At 38.8% G+C, this 23,521-nt stretch overlaps 1 protein-coding gene across 4 annotated transcripts in view; it reads left to right on the forward strand.

The window, feature by feature from the left end:
• Nucleotides 1-23,521, forward strand: part of syngap1a (synaptic Ras GTPase activating protein 1a) — a 126,849-nt gene that overhangs the window by 13,842 nt on the left and 89,486 nt on the right. For 3 of the 4 annotated variants that reach the window (XM_034307383.2, XM_053236700.1, XM_053236699.1), the window contains exon 2: nt 11,379-11,509. In XM_034307383.2, the coding sequence (XP_034163274.2) occupies nt 11,379-11,509 (131 nt within the window). Of the gene's footprint in view, nt 1-7,232; nt 7,747-11,378; nt 11,510-23,521 lie in introns of those variants that run through there. The other variant, XM_053236698.1, reaches the window with a different exon arrangement.

Consider the following 23,521-nt stretch of genomic DNA (forward strand, 5'->3'; position numbering starts at 1 on the left):
TGTCTCATCACCTGCACAAGGCTTAGCATCAGTGATGCACTGGGTGCACAATACCTTCAGTGTGAAAGAACTCCACAAACATTATTTTCACTGTAAAAATTTAGTTAAGGATTTAAGATTCTGAAAAACACTGGGCCTCATTAATCAATGTTTTAGTAAAGTAATGTGTAAATGTTTGCGTAAACCAACCCAAACTAAAAATTTCCCCAGGATTTGCAAAAGTTTAGGAAACACTGATTTTCTTCATACTTGCTTATGTATGTTAATGAATACCAATCACCCATAAATGACCAAGCGTGCACAGACAGCTGTGAGCATGAAACGATCGATCAGGATAAAGCCTGAAAAACAGAAGTGGATGTTTTTGACTCAGAATGAATGATCAGGGTAAAGCCTGAAACACAAGTGGAAGTTATTTTGATTCACTACTATGCCTGTAAAAATATTTAAAAATATATAATATTAATAATAAAAAGCGAGCACTACATCTTCGATCAGCTGAGGCATGTTTACGGCTTATGGCTATGCGCAGATCCTCCGTTTAAACAGCGTGATTTCTGCCATCTTAATTGAATTATTAATTTATTTATCTTAATTTATGGGTTTGTGTTGGCACGCTTTCTTTATTTTGTGTATTCTTTAATTAATTCTGATAATATAAAACGACTGATAAAAATAAGCAGTTTAAACTGGACAGTATATTCCATATACTCACATACTCATATATTCATAAATACTTAATTTCTTGCGTAAACGCGCATACTAAGGATTTAAACGTAAATCTGTTCATATCCAGCTTGATAAATGAAGCCCAGTGTCCTTTCTTTTAAGGTCTGAAATCTATGATGTTGCATAGCCCGTCTATCTTCCAGGTATATTAGGAATGATGTGGGGCAAAATATTACACACACATAAAGACAGGTAGGGAGCTGGCATTTGTGATTTTAAGTTATTTAAAGTGTTTTTAAATCCATAGTGCTCTATTGGGTTCATGCTGTGTTTTTCCTCCATATAACAAACATGCTAAATGGAAAATTGTAACTCTTTCATTAAAAAAAAATCCCAAACCTACGTTTCTATTGTATGTCCTCTAGTGTAATTTGTACTTTGATTGGATGCAATGTGTGCTTAGTGTATTTATGTTTAGTTTCTTTTTGGGCAAAATGGCAATAAAGCAAATAATTCACCTTGTTATTTTTCATTACACCTGCGACTATATCACTTTCAATCACTGCTGATGACATGTTATGGATGTGTGTGAAAAATATCAGTGCAAATGGAGATCAAATACACAGTGAATTCTAGCGTTTCACTCTGTGTAAACGCTGATACTGATAGGCTGCATGAATCTACAGTCTGGGCTAGAAAGAAATCAGCCCCAGCCTCACTTCTTCATACCATTCTGTGTATTTGTCTTATGACCATTGATGCTCTTACACTTGGTTCCACAAAAGCCTAAAATAATCCATTTTAAGACATTTTTAACATCAAATAATCTGATGTGGATTAAAAAAATAAAATTTAGTTTTATTTTAGAAAGACCAGCCTCCCCTGGAACTATACTAAGCTAAAGAATAAATAAAAGACTAATGAATGATTGTTATCAATGGCACTACTGAAACCACACTTAATAAAGTCCCGAATTTTACTAAACAAGCAAGTACACTGTGTTGACAAATAGGAAAAAAAAAACCTTATTAAAACGGTGTATTATAGTGTGCATAACCGTTGTCAGGTGATATTTCAGGAAGAATTGAAAATATTTCTATACATATTCTAGATACGTAAAGACAGTGTTTTTACAATGAACACCATTGCCCGTATGTTTGTGTGTGCAATGCATCAGCCATCCATTACCCTGTTATTCTGTGGAAAGAGACCTCCACTGAGCAGATATTATGTAGCCGGATCTCAGCATTTACACTGAAATGGTTGAAGGCGTGTGTGTGGTGCTGGTACGAGCAGTGTTATGTTAGGATTTTAAACACTTCAGTGTTACTGCCGGGTCAACATGAACGGTTAGAGAGCAATTAAGACACAGTGTGATTGGAAAAAGATAAGAGTAAGAAATAGGAATCACCTCCGACTGTAGCCGTATTGATGACTTTAAGTAAAAGACTAGCCTGAGTGAGTAAAGTATGCTACTTGGTATGTTTAATAGTCTTAGATACAGCGAGCAACCCTCATATTACATGGATAAATGATTACAATTTCCTTAAAAGTTAAATTAGAGCAGTTAAATATAGACCTAAGTGAGCAATTTAAAAGTCATTTGTCCCTGTGCTTATAACTTTATTTTATCGTGGCACGGTTGACCTTTCCGTGGAATTGCCTGTTGTTAAATTACGAGATATATTTGAAAATAATGAAAACCACGAGAAGTGTTCCAGCACCTCCAGTTTCTTTGCAGACTGATTCTGCTAGCTGTATCTGGCGACCCATTTACTGAATGCCAGGAATCATTTTGTGGATTAACATTTCATTTTAATCTAAATAGTTTAATAGTGTGGAATATTTCTCCTGGCATTGCCCTGGCAAAAATATACACCCTACTGCATTCACTTTGTCTACATGACCTTTATAATGAAATTGGTTTGGATTGGTTCCAAAATCTTACGTCAGCTTTCTTTTTTTGAGACTCTCTTATGAATAGATGCTTTCTTACCTAACCACCCTCTGAGGCAATCTTTTTTTAGGGGATAAAGTGAACATCCTGCACTCTCAGTAGAAATACTGATTTATATCTTTAGAGTATAGATACTGTCTTTGGGATGGTACCTTAAATGGACTTTAAGTACCGCTCTTATGTCTTTGAGGGTACGCTGTACATTTACACTGTAACCTGGGCAACAACATTGAACCTGAGAGTATTAAAAAAATTATGATCTACCCAGAATACACTGTGATGGCTGGGTGAAGAGGCGATGAAATAGAAAGCTGCACGACATCGCTGACACTGATGAGATCCAGCTCTCAGTAAGTTTATTGTTGCTGACTCAGACGTGTTTTTGCTCCCTACTGCAACACACACGGAGTCAAATTAGCACATTACTGCACTGTACACACACAAACACAAACGCACACACATACACACCCTGGAGCAGACAGTATCCTGCTCAGAGTCACTCTAAGCCATCGATATGCAATTAGTTACCTAGCAAAGCAACCAAGCCAGCAAGATCTGGCCTGCAATCCTGTATGAAATCTGACATGCTTCTAACCTAAGACTGAGTGCTCAGAAATAGCCTTGGCTAAATATGGAGAGAAAAACCTCTCTAAAATTACACAAGCAGAGAAAAAAGACAGAGCAAACGAACCCCCTACTGCAAAAACGCGTGGCTATGCTAAATAAATGTCAGATATTAGGTAATAAGTCATCCTTTTCTTATTTGATTACTGGATTTTGTAAAGGTGGCATCTTAAATAGTATATAAATTATTAGCTAACATTGGAGGCAGAAATGATTTCAATAATTAAGGAATAAAACACTTGTGGGGTGTGCTGTTATAGGGAAGTAATCAACGATGGGGTGATATTTTGCCCTGACATGCCTTATTCCTCTTATTTAACATTAAATTTTCATTTATTAAAGAACAACACATCATACTTTTTATCTGTTTATTTTTACATGTAATAATGTGAAATGTCCAAGAAACAGGTTCCTGTTATCACTTATGTTATAGCAGCTATAAACAGTCATTCCCTCACATAGTTCTCTTTCCTGTAAACTTTCCTGTGGTGGAAAACGTACTGACCATTACAAAGCACTGACACTGGAGACTCCTTACATTGTAATCTCCTTACAGAAAGTTTCACCACATCAGTCATTATAAGTCTTTGTTAAGTAACAACCTTTTAATCTGTGTGTTATGTGGTTAGTCTTTGATTATGTGGATCATCTTCCATGGAAATCCTCCATGGAATTACAGCCGAAACTACTGGCTAACTAACTAAATTTATTAACATACAGTAGATGGGATGTAAACCATCATGAGATGAATCACGTAAGCTAGTAATGTGTGTCTGTTGCTGATCAGTGTTTAAGGACCATGAACAGTGCTATAGTCTTTCTCTGATGCTCGTGTGGTTTTTGCACGCATCTATAGCAAGACCTACATTCCTTAGAGAAATCCTAATTTTAGCACTTTGAGGCAGTTTGAAAATATTGGTTTAATGTAATATGAACACAAAAACTTGCATTAGTACCTCTCAAAGGTAACATTTTATAGCCAGTGTTACCCAAGGCCCTGGAAAACCAGTCCGCTCCTCAGTCCTCATAAGGGATGGACATGACGAGCCTTCGTTGCTATCAGATTAATCACATGATTAATAATTCATGTTAGAAAATCCTGAGTGATGTATTTAGAAGCGGGCAGACAGTGCTTTTCTCAGAGCGTGTTACGCTGGCCTGTGACACAGCATGAGAGGCAGTTCGGAAAGATGTGATTGGCTGGCTTCACTTGTCTCAGGAAGCATGTGTCAGCCTTCATCCTGTTGTATGATAGGCAAGAGCTGGGGGCAAATGGGGGCAAAAATAAGAGCTGGGAGCAAATGGGGCAAAAATAAGCATTCAGATATGACCACCACTACTGACAATACATAAAGAGTAGACCAAGTTACAGTTCACTTTTATTTTAGGGAAGTTATTACCCAGTTTGATCTGTGCCATTTCATGCATGTGTACACTACATCATGTTCTTGCCACTACCTTATCTGTAACGTGTGTAAATATTTGATGAAACGTTTGTGTTTATACAACGTTTGTATTTGTGTTATTTGCAGTACGTTTTTAATTAGCATTTTATGCTACATTTTCGTGCTGAATTCAAAACTATAAATGAAAATGTACAGTGTTATTTGTATTTGAATTTGTACAATGGTACAAATATATATCTACCAGCCACCTTATGAGGAACACTATGCTAATACTGGGTAGTACGTCCCCTTTGCTCTCAGAATAGCCTCAATTCTTCCTGGCTTGGATTTCCCAAGATGAAACATTCCTTTGACATCCTGGTCCATGTTGAAATGATTGCATCACACTGCACGTTCATCACCTTGGTGTCCTATTGGATTCAGATCTAGTGACTGGGGAGGCCTTTAAATACACTGAAGTCATTGTCATGTTTATAGACCCAGTTTGAGATGACATATGCCTTGTGACATGGTGCATTATCATGCTGGAAGTAGCCATTATAAGATGGGTAAATTGTGGCCATAAAGCCATGCATGTGGTCCGCATACTCAGGAAGGCTGCAGCATTCCATCCATGCTCTATTGTCATTAAGGGGTGCCAGAGAATATTCCCCACACCATTACACCACCAGCACCAGCCAGAACTGTTGACACACTGCAGGTTGTGTCTATGGAATCATGCTATTGATGCCAAATTCTGAACCTACCATATATAGCAGAAATTGAGGCCAAATTCAATCCAATTCCAATCATTAGCTGTCTAATTTCGGTGAGTCTGTGCCCAGGAGCCTCAGATTCCTGTTCTTGGCTGACAGGACTGGAACCCGGTGTGTTTGTCTACTGGTTCAAGGTTCTTTATTTCTCACATACATATTAGATACATGTGATGTAATGTTGTGAAATGTTTTGTAAAATACACAAAAATTGCAGTGTGAGTTTTGAGCACTAACGTAGGCAGCCTTCCTTAGCGGTGCCATCTTTGGCGCTGTGCCATCGCTGTCTTTTACCGTTTGATGTGGTGTAGGTTCTGGAGATGCTTTTCTGCTCACCGCAGTTGTAAAGAGTGGATATTTGAGTTTCTATAGCCTTATTGTCAGCTCAAACCAGTCTGGCCATTCTCCTCTCACCTCTCTCACCAACAAGGTGTTTCCCCTTCACATAACTGATGCTCACTGGATGTTTTTGTTCTTTGCACCATTCTGTATAAACTCTACACACGGTTGTGTCTAGCACCAACAACCATTTAGCGGTTAAAGTTACCAAGATCAAAATCTTCCCAATTCTCATGTTTGATGGAAACATTAACTGAAGCTCTTGATTTATACACTGTATACACACTCCTGCGCCGAGCGTAACTTTTTAGCTAGGATTACCAAACATGACACTTAACAAGTAGTGAGTGTGATAAACAGTACTACAGTCACACGTACAATAACACATAGAAGCACTTTGTGGAGCAAGTTAGGAGCAGTTGTACAACTAAACAAAAGTGCTTGTGGAGAGGCTGGGCTATGTGACGCCAACCCCCTGTACAACAGTGTGAAGGGTCTGTTACTCACATCTGACTTGATAATTAGTCGTTGAGCTCAGTGTGGGGAAAACACTGAAGTGTGTGTAATGAAGTGACTCTCCAAGACTGAATTTAAAGGACACTGCCCCCTTACTGATTTTGAACACAAAAATCTATTTCAGAGTTTATTGTAAACCAGTTAAATCTTTACAAACTATATCACACATGAACTGAACACTGACATCACAGATGCCTCATGTTTACTTCTGTTTTTTTTTTTTTTTTTCTTGGACACAGATGTAATTGTCCAGATGTGGTTATTTAATAATAAATTGGCTAATGTCATGATTATGAAATTTGGCTGACAATTAATTTTCATACAGATAATTATGATTAGCGTTATAATTGTCTCTTTTGTAGACAACTTGTTCATTACTTTAGTATAACAGTAGTGTAATTTTACACATACACACCCCTGTACTGACACTGTCCAGAACAATTTTTCTTTTTGTCTTCCAGACAATAAAATTTGCAAAGAAAGATAGACAAAGCTCAAATAATGAATACATAAGAGAAAAATACACAAAGGGAAAAAATGCACTGTTTCATACTAATAAAGAACATTTTATTTAAAGCACATTTTATGGAAATAAATTGTTGTATCAAGTTAACCAGTATGAACTGTTGAACTGTTCCCTTAATTCCCATCTAAATGAACCATTTCCATTGCTGGAGTTATAAATATCACATCAACAGCCCTGACTGTGACAGTTTCACAGAGTGAACTAACAGTACCATGCGAAGTGGAAAAGTCTATTTAGATACTTAAATATATATATATTGAACATTCTTTTCTTGTTGATCCTCAACAAAAAACATCAGAATGTACAAATAGATGTCTTGTCAGCTCTGCATGTCAGCAAAACCAGGCTGCACAAGGGGAATTCAATGCATATAAATATTTATCTTTTACAGGTGAAGACACATTGCACTCCCCATCAGAATGCTAAGACCATTCACAGTACATTTATAAGCAGTAAATCAAATGGGAGCTAGAAGCAACTGAATGTAAGCATCAAGTCTCTCATTTTTCTGGCCTTTCCAATCAGTATTCACAGCATCTGAGGGGGACGTGACTTTACAAAGAAAACATACTACATTATACACTAGCTGTGTCTCCAATGGCGCATACTTTTATTCATACTGGGAAACTGACTGAAATGTAGTGCACTAACACCTGGGGGATGCACTAAAGTCACTGAAAAATGACATGCGGACTTTGGGCATTTTTTATGCTCAGCGGATGTATATAGTTGAAGGGGCGGAGTCACCAAAAGGTGCTGAGATTTATTGTTTGCGGCATTATGTACGTAAAGTGTCACATCTGTCATGGATAATTCTCCACCACACCACCAGAGGGCAACCTCTTCAGAGTTCTAGAGACTGTATTCAGTTGTTCTTTCCATTTCCTGTCTGTATGGTATATAAAGCACATGGTCATATAGTAAGAACGTGAAGCCTTGCTGAGAGTTTATGTTTATGTAAGTTCTGAGCCTTTTATTCTTTTTCATATCATATGTACTTAATATTGGCCTCAAATGGCATTTCGTAGTTTGAGTGTATTTACAGCCCAAAATGTAAATTTCAGCATGACATGTTGTAGTCACATCAAACTGTCACACCGTGGTGCTGGACTGAATACTCTTTCAAGCCGATATCACACAATAATAATGCGCTTAAGTCCAAGGTCAGAATTGTGCACAATTGAGACTGAACACTAATTTTTCCACTAAATGTAAATGACAAGTTATCATGCGACGCTTAGCGTCAATAAACAGCACAAGAACAGCCTTCACAGAAGCAGGAGCAATTTAAAAAGTTCATTAAGAGACATAATCCAGATTCAAAGAGTTTAGAATAAAACATTTCCAGGTCATACACAGGTGAAGCACTGAACAATAATATCCATCTCTTTCTTTTAACAGTACAGATTATGCCTAGTATTTAACTGTCTTGAGCACTTACACTAAATATATTAAACAAGGTATACCTGTGCATACCACCTGTGCCCAACTTTATGGTTGCACAGTAAATATCACTGACTCTGGGAGGTCTCAGAGATAAAACTGAACAGGTTAGTCCAAGGAACTGACTGTGAAGCTTCGCAATTGAGTTGTTAGGGGGGAAAAGTTGGAGAAGGTTATAAAAGTTTAGCAAAGCTTTGAACCTTCCTAAGAGCACTGTGATATCTGTTATAACAAAGTGAAAAAATGTGCCACAACCCAGACACTACACCTCAGACTGTACTTCCAAACTGAGCACACAGGCAAGAAGGGTAATTGTCAGAGAAGTGCCCAAGAGTCCAGCTGCAACACTGAAGGAATTACAGAGCTCACTGGCTGAAACAGGAGAACCTATGCAGACCTCTCCAATATCATCAACTCTTCACAGATGTGGCCTGTATGGGAGAGTTACCAAAAGGGAGAAAGGCTAAAAGAAAGGCACGCCTGGCGTTTGCTAGAAGGCATGTGACAAAATCTGAGAGATTGTGGAAAAGATTTTGAGCCATTTGGTCTAAAAGCAATGCATTATGTTTGGCGCAGAAATACAGCCCAAGATCCAGGTAACATCATTATCACCATCAAGCATGGTGGTGGTAGGATCATGCTCTGCTGGCGGTTGCTTTTTTAAAATATTGCTTATATTTTTTTGTTACCTGCAGCACTTGTGCCTACTGCCAAATCGCAGCTGTGCTGATATTCAGTACAACAGCAGTCTTGCTTGTGTGATATTGCTTAAGTATATCATATATTTTGCATAATACACCATTTAAGACTCATCTACTGATTGGTGCATTGTTATAAGATCAAAATCAAACAAAATAGACACGTGTAAACATCAGGGAACATGGCTAAGACAGTGCCAGAGCAGGATCTGAAAAAAATATGAGCCTAACAGGAAGGATCTGCGTCACGCAGAGGAACAGTTGCATGATATGCTGCATAGCAGCAGGGGCGAGAGGAATCTTCCTGCACTGCTTTCCCAGTGAGAACGCACCCAAATTGCATCCTCACAGCAAATTACACCACTCATTTGAACCCAAATCTCAGACATCCTCCTAAGTGCTAAGTCCAGTTACTAATTACCGACATACGGGGAAGCTCACACTTACTGATGCTCACTAGATCAAGGCTTAACTTGATATATTCTTTCAGCTTGCTAGATCCCACAGGTATCATGTGTGAAATGCACATATCTGGTGCTGTACCCACACTGATGCTCATATACTCCTGGCCTGAGGAAGATATGACTATAGTCTTGGGTTTGGAAGCTTTCCAGAGGCGCTAGGCACAGCAGCTCAGAGCTGAGAGCTCCCAAAATATATTTAGAGAAGTCTTCCCACTTGGATGCCATACCGGTAACACCCTCCAGGCAGCTATTTTGAGGCAAGCATGACTATAGACCTCTATGTGTTTGAATGCAGAGCTATACGTGTTGGAAGAAACACGTAGACATTTGGAAGTCAATTCGTCACGAACGGCTTTAGGCACCAGCTGTAGCTGCAGAGCTACATACACTTGGCAGCTCTTCATCAGGAAGTGGACAGAAGTTGTGCACTAACGCCCAAGTCTCGCTTGTAGAAGAGAACATGATTGGCGTTAAGTTTTTAGTATGCACTCGTGCACCATTTGATATTCCACAGTGTTATGTTCCACTTATGCAAGTATAGGAACCCAAAAAAATGTGTTTGTTCAATATTCATTGACAAAACTGACAACACAGGAAGTAAACCTAGCAATCTTTCAACTGCCAATTGGACATCTTCGGATTCACCCCATCATCCCATGGTCCTCACCTCATATGCTTGTAAACGAGAATATGCACTCAGTGTTCTTTCTTTGGTAAAATGACCCCCCCCCCCCCCCCCCCCCTTTTACTCCTACATACGCTTTAGATTCAGAGAGAAAGAGAGAGAGTGAGAGAGATATGGAGAGAGGAGGAGTGAGTGAGTGCGGGGAGACTATTCACTCTTGCACATCCACGATGGTTGCTATGGGAACAAAGTGTTGGTTCCATTTTTTAAAATAGTTCTCTTCTCGTCCCTCCTTCTCCTTCCATCACTTCTTTCCCATTCCAATATCTTTTTCCCCCTCTCCCTCTCTTTCACTGCCTCCCCTCTTCTCTTCTCACTCTCCCTCCATTGCCCAGTATCCCTCTCTCACCTAATCCAGCTCTCTCTCTGCCTCTCTCTCTCTCTCTCTCTGTGGTTTTCGGTCTGTTCCGTGTTGAGTTGTCATGGCGACTGGCTGTAGGTGTGTGAGCGTGTGAAACAGAGTGGGCGTCACGGAAGTGACATCTCTTGGGCTATAACCCATCTTCCTCTCTCTCTCTCTCTCTCGCTCTCTCTCGCTCGCTGTGGGGGCGAGCAGGACACAAAAGCAGTGTCAGAATGGGTTTTAAATTCCTCGCCTCTGTGTGTGTGTGTGTGTGTGTGTGTGTGTAACATCTATACTGCTCTCTCTCTCTTTATCTAAATATACATCTATATGTGCTGCAGTATAGATGATAAGGCCAGGAATTTATATATCCAGTAGAGATGGGCAAAATGATGACATGATATCAATATCGTACTAAGTTCTATTACAGCACGCCTTTCTGAGAGTGTTGCAGGTTTCCTCAGTACTTTTACGTCACCAGCCAAGTCTCAGCTTTACTCACAGTAACAAGCTGCTGATTGGACGATACAATCTGTGCAAAAATACCACACTTTTTATTTATTTATTTATTTTTTTTATAGTGGTCCTACTCTTTCAGTTAGCAAACGCAAATATCATGATACAGTGTCTTGTGTAAGTGTTCACCCTCTTTCCATATTTTAAGCATTGATAAAATAAAAGCAGAATTTTTTTGGTTGCATAAGTATTGGGTGAAAATGTCACAAGTATCACAAGATATTTTTAAACCGCCCCTAATGACCAGTACTGTGACACCGAAAAGTGTTCCTTCCAAAATGTTTACCTCATATTGAACCATTATTGTTGTTTTTGCACCATTATTACTGTTAATACATTACATTAATGTAATTAACAGTACATTAATGAAAATACTGACTAGTGCAGTGAGGGTTCAAGCTCTTTCTCCATCCCTTTCTTTCTCTCTATCCTCATGGCAGATGGAAGGTGTGTGTCTCCGTGTTCCCGGCCTCACACTCCTCTGAATGGCCACGCCCACGACTCCCCCGGCTGGAGCCGCCCGCTCCGCGTCCGAGACGGAGACCAGTTCTACATGCTGGACCAAGAAGAGGTAAACACAGTATACACATAATCACCTACTGTAATGCGCTTGCACAAGGACGGAAATAGGAACCTGGTGTCTTCCCACTGTTGTCCACTAGAGGGAGCACTTGCTCTACAGAGAAGTTCCTAATTCCTTCTAGCCACACCTCCTGTTTCCTCAGACTCCATATAGAGTGGGGTTAATGGACCATGGATTCATGCAGATGTTGGATGATTCATATTTAGATGTATGTACTGTGTTATTGTTCAAATTTGCCCCATCAGAAGAGCCCAGATTTCCCACAGAGACACTTTCAGCTGGGACTTAAACACAAGATTCTTGTCAGCCCGTGTCAAGTATGTTATAAAGGAGCCCATAATGTCAAAACATTATTAACTAACATATCCACGGTCTCCACTGTTTTCCACTGTTCACTGGGGTAAGTGAATTCATCTGTCGATGATGACAATTATGGTGGTGTGTCTTCGGGATGCCAGGAGATCAGTGATACTGCCATATTGCTGGTAACTGTTTGATGAGCTCAAAAGGTAAGTTCATTATGTCTTGACTGTGCGTAAACTGCAAAATTCGTACATCTACGTCAAGTTAAAGGCCATCCAAATTGACCTCTTACTAAGGCTGAATCCCAGGATGACCTGAACTTTGTAATCTATAAACCATATCAGTTCATTTAAATTTTCAATTTTATTGGTATAGCACATTGACCAATGGACATTATCACAAAGCAGCACATGAGTAGCAGCATGGGATGTGGGAATAAACTGTTTTTGGGAAGTGAAACTTTTAGGGTATCCATGTGGGACCATCCACAGCAGCAGACGGTGGATCACAAGTGCAGACGTTCCAAGCAGAAGTAAATCATCTGGCAGATCTGGAAGTAGAGAAGAACCACAGCAGGAGAAGTGAGTTAGGATCAGGCACTGGCATCCCATCAGACATCAGGAGTACACATACAGCTCGAAAGAGAGAGAGAGAGCAGATTGTTAGGTATGCTCTTATCATACAATAGTTTAAAAGGATACGCACTGGGAGAGAGTGCAAGCGGGGACTCCAGCAGGTCTTGCTATGACACTATAACTAAAAGCTAGAGCCAGAAGGTAACACAGGTATGAGGGCAGCCTGGGACATAAAGCGTCCTGCCATTCCACGTGACCTGGGTGATGTTGTAAGAGTGGGGGATGACAATATCAGAACATGCCAGTTTACCACAGCTCTTTATGCCCATGAACCTCCAAAGCTACACCTTTATAGCCTTTACACCTTTACCTAAGAGTGTAGGTTTATAACCTCGACTTAAAGATTGAGAAGATTGAAGCCTGAGACCTGAACACTAATTAGAAGGTTGCTTTGTAGGAATTTTTCATACTGCTTGGGAATAAGTGGTAGATACTGTATCCAATCCAAGAGCCATCAGGAGGAGTGGAATAAAGTTAACTGTACCCTGTGAATCTCCTCCATCATTTCCCATCTTACTGCAACCATGATACAGGGGTTTGGTATAATGGTTTTCACTGGTGTCTCCTCCCATGGGCTTTCAAACTGTCTGGGTAGAGCATCAGCTTTTCCATTTTTAGAACAGGGAAATAAGAACGTGTGAAGTGGAAACGTGAAAAAAAGAGCCCAGCATGCTGGGTATTTCCTTGCTTAGCCCTCTTAATGTATTCTAATGGTCAGAGATCTATTTCTATGATCAGTGCAAATGAGAAAATGCTGTTCTGAGCCCTCAAGCCATTCCTTCAAAACCACATTAATGGCTAGTAATTCACAGTTTCCCACATCAGCTTCTTTGCTTGGGGCTGAGCTTACACAAATAGCAGGCACATGGATAGGATTTGGCTGGTTTACCGTGCTGTTGTGACAGTATTACTGAAATTCTATTTTCATAGGCAACTGCAGCAGAATGCTAAAGGACGAAGGCACTTGAAAAATATTTCTTAAGGTATTGACTGCCCTTATCTATGAGTTTGTCCTGTCAGGGTTCTATTTTTTTTCCCCTCAGGAGAAAATTGAAAGGTGAATCAAAAGGTGATATCACCTTTACTTTGCTTTAGACTTTTTTCGAGGAGGGATTGTGGTTCTCTAGCAGGCAGTTAAACACTTGAAAATGTGTATAATGTTATTCTTAATGGAGGGAGAGTAAATTAAAAAGAAATAAAACATGATTAGACATGCTGTTATAAGGGTGTGACTGAAAGCGGAGTTACTGCTATCTCCCTTATGTGGATTATTTTCTACATAATACAACATCCTGAAGTGATTTATTCTTCTTACACCACAGCAGTTTGCCAAAGATTGCAATTTGTTATTAATTAAAGTATGACATACGTTTTATCTGTTTATAGTTATATTAAACGTTGTGGAAAATCCATGACCAATTAGTCCCTTTGATCACTTACGTTATAGCAGCTATAAACAGGCTTTTCATTACCAGCCTCTCTTTTTCTCTAGAAGTTAATAAGACGCACACATAAAAAAATGCAGCTTGTCATTTTACTGAGAAACCGGAAAGTGCAAAGACGTCTGTCCTGAAGACTTTCCTGTGTTCGCAAACTTACTGACTGTTACAAAGTGCTGACACTGGACACTCTTTTCGTTTTAAATAACAAGACAGTTTTAAATCCATTTATTATAAGTTTATTATTTGTGGAGATTGTGTGAAGCATCCACCATGCAAGACCCTGTGAACAAGCTGTTAGCTTAGAAATTATAATGTACACTGCCTGGCCAAAAAAAAAAGTCGCACAATCTAATATTTTGTTGCACTGCATTTAGCTTTGATTACTATATTCATCCTGGCATTGTTTCAACAACCTTATGCAACTTCACAACATTTATTTCCATCCAGAGTTGCATTAATTTTTGGCTGAGATCTTGCATTGAGGACAGGAGAGTCTAACCACTCTGTAAAGTCTTCTCCAGCACATCCCAAAGACTTTCAGTGGGGTTAAAGTCAGGACTCATGGAGAATTGGTGGCCAATTCATGTGTGAAAATGATTCCTCATGCTCCCTGAATGACTCTTTCACAAGTTAAGCCTGATGAATCTTAGCATTTTCATCCTGAAATATGCCTGTGCCATCAGGGAAGAAAAAGTCCATTGACGGGATAACCTGGTCATTCAGTACATTCAGGTGCTCAGCTGACTTCATTTTACTGCCACATAATGAGGCTGAGCCTCGACCTGACCAGCTGATGCAACCTCAGATCATAACACTGCCTCCAGAGGCTTGTACAGTAGGCACTATGCGTGAGAGGTGAATCACTTCATGCATTTCCCTTCTTACCCTGACACGCCCACTGCTTTGGAATAGGGTAAATCTGATTTTATCAGACCACATGACCTTTTTCCGTTGCTCCACAGTCCAGTCTTTATGCTCCCTAGCAAATTGAAGTTATTTTTTTCCGATTAGTCTCACTAACAAATGGCTTTCTTGTGGCCACACAGCTGTTTAGTCCCAATCCTCTAAGTTCTCATCACATTGTGCTTGTGGAAATGCTCTTACTTTCACTATTAAACATAGCTGTGAGTTCTCCTGTCGATTTTTTTACGATGTGACATCACCAAGCGTTTCAAAGATCTCCAATCACGATCATTCGAGATTTTTTCCAACTACATTTCTGCTGTAAAGTCGACGGTTCACCACTATCCTTCCAGGCTTTAATAATGCACTGGACATTTCATAACCCAGTTCCAGTGATTTCAGCAATCTCCTTAGTTGTTTTCTTTGCTTGATGCAGGCCAACAATTTTCCCCTTCAGTAACATCTTTTCCACGACCATGGGATACATAATCTGCCATGGTTGCTTAAGAAATGAGAAGCTACACACTGCATCAGTTAAGGTTAAAAGAATTGTTAGCAGCTGAAACATATTAATCACTGCAGTAATGATCCAATCCTAGGCTCTTACGTATTTGCTTGGCCAGGCAGTGTATTAGAGGAGCGAATTAATATTAACATTTGATTGAAATTACAGCCAGAACTATTGTCAGAGCTGTTGTTTGAAAATTAATCAACACCTTTTGACCAATCAGATTCAGGAATTAAATTAGTCCTGCTGTATAAATAAACAACTATCCATAGACTGAGTGTGTCTTTTAGTTCTTTGGGGGCATTTATAAAAACCATATGCCATTACCTGGTACTCATAGTGACCTGTTGTGTACACAGTATTCCATTATTTTCCTTTTTTTTAATGCAGACTAAGTTATAAATAGTGGGGTCCAAAAGTCTGAGACCACATTGAAAATCTGGGATTTTTCCATTTCAATTTGGAAATAAACAGAAGGTTTTAAGATTTTGAAATATTTAAAATGAAGAAAGTAAATGTCCAGTATCTTGAATATTTAATATTCAAGCTTCTGCACTATTTCAAGGTCCTTACTTAAATGTAATTTCCTCATGTCTAATCTCTTCTACTGAAGCTTGTGATCAGATGACACTCCAATGGATTTGATCTAAAATGGATCGTAAGGTTTTGCACAAACTTGTGGAGTCCGTGCCAGCTCGAGTGCACACATACCAAATACTAACAAACTCTGATTCTACTTTTCACTCAAGTTGTGGTCAATAATATAATTTGTAATGAAAATTGTTGTATTAAATTAGAAAAGGCTGCAAAATAGAAGCATTTTCACTAGTGCTCTCAGACTTTTGGACCCCACTGTATATTCTGTGCGGATCTAGTTTATTATAATATTTTGTCCAGTCTTAACTGTTCCAGAGTGGAGGACACTAAGGACAAGAGGTGATCATTTTTTCATAATACCAAAATTTTAACTTTAATACCAAAGTATTGCGATTCTCGAAACAAAAATGTCCAAAAATAAGTTAAAAAAATCTAAATAAGGGAAAACACACAGAGACTGAAGACACTGAACATCCAAAATCCAAATAGTTAATGATAAATTTCCTCTATGCAGTGTCCATGTAGCATTAAACAGCATCAGTTCATAAGGTTGCAGAATAATCTCTGTTTTGGACATCAATATTTTGTCACACTCCTTCAAATTAAGCTACATAAAAATTGGATGATTAATTTATAATGGCAATCATGAAGAAGCGAACACAGTGTCAGAAGATTGATGAGTCACCACATAGGAAAAGCAGTTAATTATATGCCTGAATTAAACTCTAAATAAACCATTTAGCCATCTAGCCTGGCGAGTAAGTAGAGGTCGTTAAGCTTGTCAGGCAGATTTCTCACCCAATACCCATCTTCATCAACAAGGTAAAAACAAAAATCTCATGTCAGGGTCCAAATCTCACAAGTTTAACTTGTCTTTTCCACAAGTTTCCAAAAGTTTACTACATTTATACTGACCGTAAATTCACAATTGCACTATTTGTCAATGTAGTACACAGTTATAGAAGGGATTTATTTAGAATTACACTATCCATTATCACCCAGACGAAGATGAGTTTCCTTTTGAGTCTGGTTCCTCTCAGGATTTCTTCCTCATATGGTCTCGGGGAGTTTTTCCATGCCACCGCCACCTCTGGCTTGCTCATTAGGGATAAATTCACATATTTACAATTCATTTGATTTAATTTAATTTCTTTATTTCTGTGAAGCTGCTTTGTGACAATGTCCATTGTTAAAAGCGCTATACAAATAAAATTGAATCGAATTGAATAAACTTGCTACTTTATATGATTTGGAAATGTATCACTCATGGAAATGGTGTGTATATGAATGCAGAGTGATGATGGAAAAGCACAGAAGCTCATTTGAATGCTTTCAGAGGGAGTAACAGCATAAAAGAAAGATTTTTCTTCTTCACTGGTGGTACATGCCAATACACTACTGAAACATCAAGCATATTACATTAGGAAAACTCAACAATTCCTGGGAAAGCTATCATATTGGTCCAGTATTGCCATCCTGGGCTTGGTATTGGGCATTTCAGTGGAGGCTAGAAGGACTTAGCTGTCAAACTCTGGACATTGCAGAATGCTTGGTTGAGGGGACACATCATGGTACCCTTACACTAACTCCGCAATAGTTTTAGACAATAACAGTATCCGTTTTTCTGTACCGCTTATCCTACACAGGGTCATGGGGGGAGCCCAGAGCCTATCCCCGGGGCACAAGGCTCCCTGGACGGGGTGCCAGCCCACTGCAGACACACACGTATGCACTACAGACAGTTTAGAGATGCCAGTCAGCCTACAACGCATGTCTTTGGACTGAAGGAGGAAACAGGAGTACCCTGAGGAAACCCCAAGGCACAGGGAGAACATGCAAACTCTCCACACACACAGAGCAGAGGAGGGAATCGAACCCCCAACCCCAGAGTTGTGAGGCAAACCTGCTAACCACTAAGCCATTGTACCTCCCGATAACAATATTCTTAGACAAATAAAATCCAAAATGCAATTAAACAAATCCCTGTCCATAATAAAGTTTCAGAGTTGGTGCAAAAGCCTTTAATTTTAACCTCTCCATACTTTCAGGTTTTACTAGATTCAATTGCGAAGGGATAAATAATAAAACCTACCAATAGCAGTCCACGTTGAGAGGTAAAAAGAGAGATACAATTTCAAATCCAGTCACCAGGGTGTGCAGTGGAGAAGTGCAAAATTTAAGCATTTTCACAGCTCATGAATGAATTATGCCTGGTTGATGCTTCCAGCACATAGTATTGTCCACCTGCCTCATTTTTTTTTTTTTTCTTAGTGTTTATTAATGCGGATGCATTATTTTGTAATGTGGAAATTTTCCAAATGTCCATTCCACTTTGGTCACTATACTTTCTCCATTCGCAAATGTTTTGTTAGCTGAAAAAAATAAAAATAAATAAATAAAACCCACTGACCCCCTCAGCACAGAATTGTTTTATGAACTATTCAAATATTAGGTGCATTCTTCAAATTTTATATTTATTTTTATTTATTTATATTTATTGGAGTTATAGAGCTTTTTTTTTAATAAACTCCACTAAAAGAACACAGCAGGGTCCAATTTGGCATTATTTATAGGCCTAGATGTTTTTCAGTTATTGAGGTTTGGATTAAACTTGTCCAGTTCAAGTGAATGATTGATTTATTGAGTCAGATAGATCTCAATAATAAATGCAACATTGAAGTGAAGTGACTTATGGCCAAGTATGGTGACCCGAATTTGTGCTCTGCATACAACCCACCCAAGTGCGCACACACACAGTAGTGAACCCACACACACCCGGGGAGCAGTTGGGGGTTGGGTGCCGTGCTCGAGGGTCTCACCTCAGTTGTGGTATTGAGGGTGGGAGAGAGCGCTGGTTAATCACTCCCCCCACCTACAATCCCGACCTTCAGGTTCACCTTCGGGTTGCAAGTCCGACTCTCCATTAGAGCCACGACTGCCCCCAGTCATTGATTGTTAATGGTCATTGATTGTCCCCAGTCATTGATTATTAATGGTCATTGATTGTCCCCAGTCATTGATTATTAATGGTCATTGATTGTCCCCAGTCATTGATTATTAATGGTCATTGATTGTCCCCAGTCATTGATTATTAATGGTCATTGATTGTCCCCAGTCATTGATTATTAATGGTGGGTTGTGATTTCCACTAATGTATCAAAATAAAAATAAATAATAATAATTTAAAAAAACACAGACCTCCTGAAGACTGTTACAGATTAAAATAAAACTTTCCCTTCACTTGGTTGGTTAGTGACAAAAGCCTCAGTTGGCCTAGAGGGGGCAGTAAGCGCACTCACTATCTCGGCCCATGAGCAGACCAGCATCTAGCCCCTTTTTCCTCTCATAAAATCCATGCCGTGTTGGTCCAGAATGGGCCGTGAAGCCCCCTCATATTCTTTTTTCTTTTGAATGTTAAGTTGGTGCCTTTTTTTTAATTTCAGAAAAAGCTCCCTAATTCATTGATTACACCCTTTAAAGATTTTTGTAGGACTATTTACTGGCATGAACACTGAGGTATAATTGAACTGGTGTGCAGCTACCATTTTAATGATGCTTCGTTTTCCCTGCAGACTGAGATGTAGTGACTTTCATCTGTCCATGTTGGCCTTAATCTTTGGAAGTAATGGAAATGTATTGATCTGTACTATATTATTAACATGTGAACACCCAATATATTGCATTTCTGATCTACTTAGTGCTCAGTGACAAATCCTATACAGTGGTTTTATGTCAAACTTTAATCAGATATCATACCAGCTAATTTTTTGTCAGAAAAAAGGTAGGAAACTGCTAGTGTCTTGTGGATGGAGTGGTACCCTCAGGCATGTATCTTTTACCTGTAGTACACCTGTAGCGTATACTTTACAGGTTAATGTAGTACATCTTTATCAATTTATTCTAAAAGCTAACTGAAAGGCAAAAAACGAGGTCCTCATGGTTGAATTACGTACCTTTACTATTTTTTTTAAAGGTGTACTGTATTCAGGTGAAATATAGTACATACTGAAGATATCAGAGGGACTAGGAGTGGTACAGTTTACAGTTTTTTTTCTGAGAGTAGAGCTTTTGACCGTATCCAACTATTCTGGTGCTGAATAAGCAGGAGCTGTGAACAGCCACAAGGTGTCGTCTGCAAAAAGAAGCAACTAATGCGCCTTTTCTCTGACTCTACCCCAACTTATCCACGTGTCGAATCTGACTGCCTTTCAGAAATAGTTAAACAGCAGTAGAGAATGCTTGTCCTTCTGTCTTGAGTCCCTTGATAGTTAAAGAAAAAGTCAAAGCCAGTCCATTTCTGAGAATTAATGCTATTCCTTAGAGTTAATTTTGTCTCTGAATATAATTGAATTGAATCTAAATATAAAGAAATTTATTTTACTTTAATTTAAAGTTAAATATTAACTATCAAGATGTAAAATTAGAAGCAAATAGAAACAAAAAGTGTTTTTTTGATGTCTTTTTGATGTCTTTTTGAGATTTTTGTTTGTGAATAACATTAACTCATTTAATTCTTAATATTTGTCATTGCAATATTTCTTTTTAGTCTTTGGACTGCATATATCACACTTTTTCAGTTTATGAACCCCACATCCAAAAATTGTAAAATAAATAAATAAACAAACCTTTGACTCCACCCCAGCTTTTTTTTTTTCATATCTAGTGAGAAGGGGGTGATTGAAGTGTCCTTCTCTCAACTTAATTAACTGTCATTTAAGTTATTAGACAATGAACTTCCTGTTATAAATCCCACCTAATCTGGGTGTATAAAATCAGAAAACATTCTCACATTACATAAAAAAAATTGATTGATTTTTAAGCCCTAGTGCTGGCTGGCTAAGGAGATTCTCTTTAGGTTTATAATTTAGTGCTTATAGGATTTGAATAAACTGTTTTTAAAGTATGGGCAATCCATCTACACCTTGGACGCTTTCCCTTTTATTATACTGATGGCTTTCCTTACCTTCCTTCTCAAGCACCCATTTTCTCTGTATGGAATCTTAGAAATCTTAACAGATCATTCTTTACTGTTAGGGAGGTCAGCAGGAGTATACCTGTTTCAGTAGAAATTCCCCTGAGCCTTAGTCACAGCCTGCTTTCGTTTATAGTTCCTGCTATAACTTATGACACTTCCTTTTGCTTGAGACAGCAATTTTCCTGACTTTTCTCCACTTTCATAAAAATTGCTTTTCAGACTAAACATGGCATATTCAGTTGTCTGCTTGTGTATTTTCATTAGCTTATCTACAGTATATATTATTTCATACATGTCTCTCTTGAAGCCTCTGGTGTATTTTTCTAAGAGCTTGTTTTCATCATGTTTTAGCAAATAATTTTCTTCCTATTTTTCTTTTTTTTAATCTATTGTGCAATAACATTTATTCTTAATAAATGTCTTGGAGGCCTGCCTGATTTTCAGATGATTTAATATTGTTGTAAAAAAAAATTTCCTTAAAAATTTCCCTAATTTCCTTAACTGTCTGAAAAAAAGCACAAACTCTCGACCAATTACTTTTTCCTCTTTGGACATCTGTTGTTCGAAACCCCTTCACAGTTGGAGATATTGTTCTGTTAGACCTGTCAGTATTTCTGTGAGTTCTTGACGGTGTAGATGTAACTTACAGGAATTCTGTGTTCTCTGTGTATAAACCTCTAAAACATGTTATTTATTCAGCACTCAAGTGATTAAATACTCACCTTTGCATTGTGCTTTACACCGAGGGCCGTATTCAGTGTTAATAATAATGTGCATAATTAAGGTTTAATGTTACATCATACACTGAAAAAAGGGAATATGTGGTCAGTCACCTGTAAGAGAAAATATTACGTATAGTTTACATAAAAATGGGACTCTTGATCTCAGGATTGTGGGTTTGAGCCCCACACTTGGCGCCACAGGCTAGTACACTGTCAGTGCCAGTCCCAAGCCCAGATAAATGGGGGGAGTTGCATCAGAAAGGGCATCTGGTGTAAAACCTGTGCCAAATCAATATAGTGATAGTGAAGTGACTTGTGGCCAAGTATGGTGACCCATACTAGGAATTTGTGCTCTGCATTTAACCCATCCAAGTGCACACACACACACGCACGCGCACGCACGCACGCACACACACGGAGCAGTGGGCAGCCTTTTTTGCTGCGGCGCCCGGGGAGCAGTTGGGGGTTCGGTGCCTTGCTCAAGGGTCTCACCTCAGTCGTGGTATTGAGAGTGGGAGAGAGCGCTGGTCATTCACTCCCCCACCTACAATCCCTGCCGGACCTGAGACTCGAACCCACAACCTTCAGGTTCACCTTCGGGTTACAAGTCCGAGTCTCTAACCATTAGGCCACGACTGCCCAGTACACAATGGAAGGTGGTCTGCTGTGGTGACCCCTGATGGTAGCAGACAAAAGAACAACAACAGCATACTAAATGTAATTTAAGTATGTTTTTAAATACCTATTTCTATAATAGAGAGTGAATATGATCAATACACATAGTATTCAGGAAAGAAATGGACTGGAGTATGAAAATTAGCCTAATTAAAACAAGCGTGGTATAATAGCACAGTTGGAATTGCTGCCTCATAACACCAGCAGCTGGGGTTCAAGCCCCAGTTCGGGTTAGAGTGCTAATAGAATACATGATCATGTTGGATATACAGAAACAAACTGTGTCAATGTAACTCACTTCGACCATGTGGAACTGATGTACACATTTGAGTTATGTAAATTCAGTGAGCTTTTTTTTTTTTTTTTCAGTGCGTTACATTTTACAGCAAAGAAAAACAAACTTTTCTTCTTGAATCTGCATTTTCTATGCCTGACTTTTTGGGGCTTATTAAAGGAGAGCGCTTGTTTTTAAAGGCGCAGTGGCATAGACACTATTGTAACAACCCTGTTTAGGACAATTCCACTTAAAATTTCACTCGAGAAAGATTTGGCAAACTCGAAGGTGTGAACTACATGCAGGTGATTTACATAATCAGTGTCTGACATCACTAATGCTCTTGTAGCTGAATGAACACAAATCCGAACAGCTACGCTCAAAAATCTAGTGGAAAGCCTTCCCAGAAGAGTGGAGCTTTTTATATCAGCAAAGGGGAAATAAACCTGGAATGAGATGTTCAACAAGCATGTATGGGTGTGATGGTCAGGTGTCCACAAACTTTTGCCCATATTGTGTAGCTTTAAATTGGACCATTTTGCTGATTTTAAATATTTAATTACCTGCCTAGTGTCTGCCAATTATTCACCATTTATTTTACTGTATGCTAATGTTTTATTTTTGGCTTTTATGTTTTTACTGCTGTCTTTTATTTTTGTAACTCTGCATGCCTGGAGTAGAAGCATGAAAATGGATGTGTTTCCGAGGATTTCAGTAAATTAAATAAAATAATCATCTGAGTCATGATTTCGGGCCAAAAATAGTCTATTCGGTTGGCTTTAAATAAGATGTATTGTCTCTCTCTCCGGAGATTGTCAACCCATTCAGGGTCCTTCCTGATGATACACCAATTTGCTGGTTTATTAGATATAATGATCCACTAACTAATAAACTGGCAACTCAGTGTATTGCAAGTCAATTATGTGGTACAGCTCTATCTAATATAGCATGGAGAGCCAGATTAAA

This window comes from Pangasianodon hypophthalmus, chromosome 9 (genome assembly GCF_027358585.1).
Source record: "Pangasianodon hypophthalmus isolate fPanHyp1 chromosome 9, fPanHyp1.pri, whole genome shotgun sequence".
Classification (NCBI taxonomy): Eukaryota; Metazoa; Chordata; class Actinopteri; order Siluriformes; family Pangasiidae; genus Pangasianodon; species Pangasianodon hypophthalmus.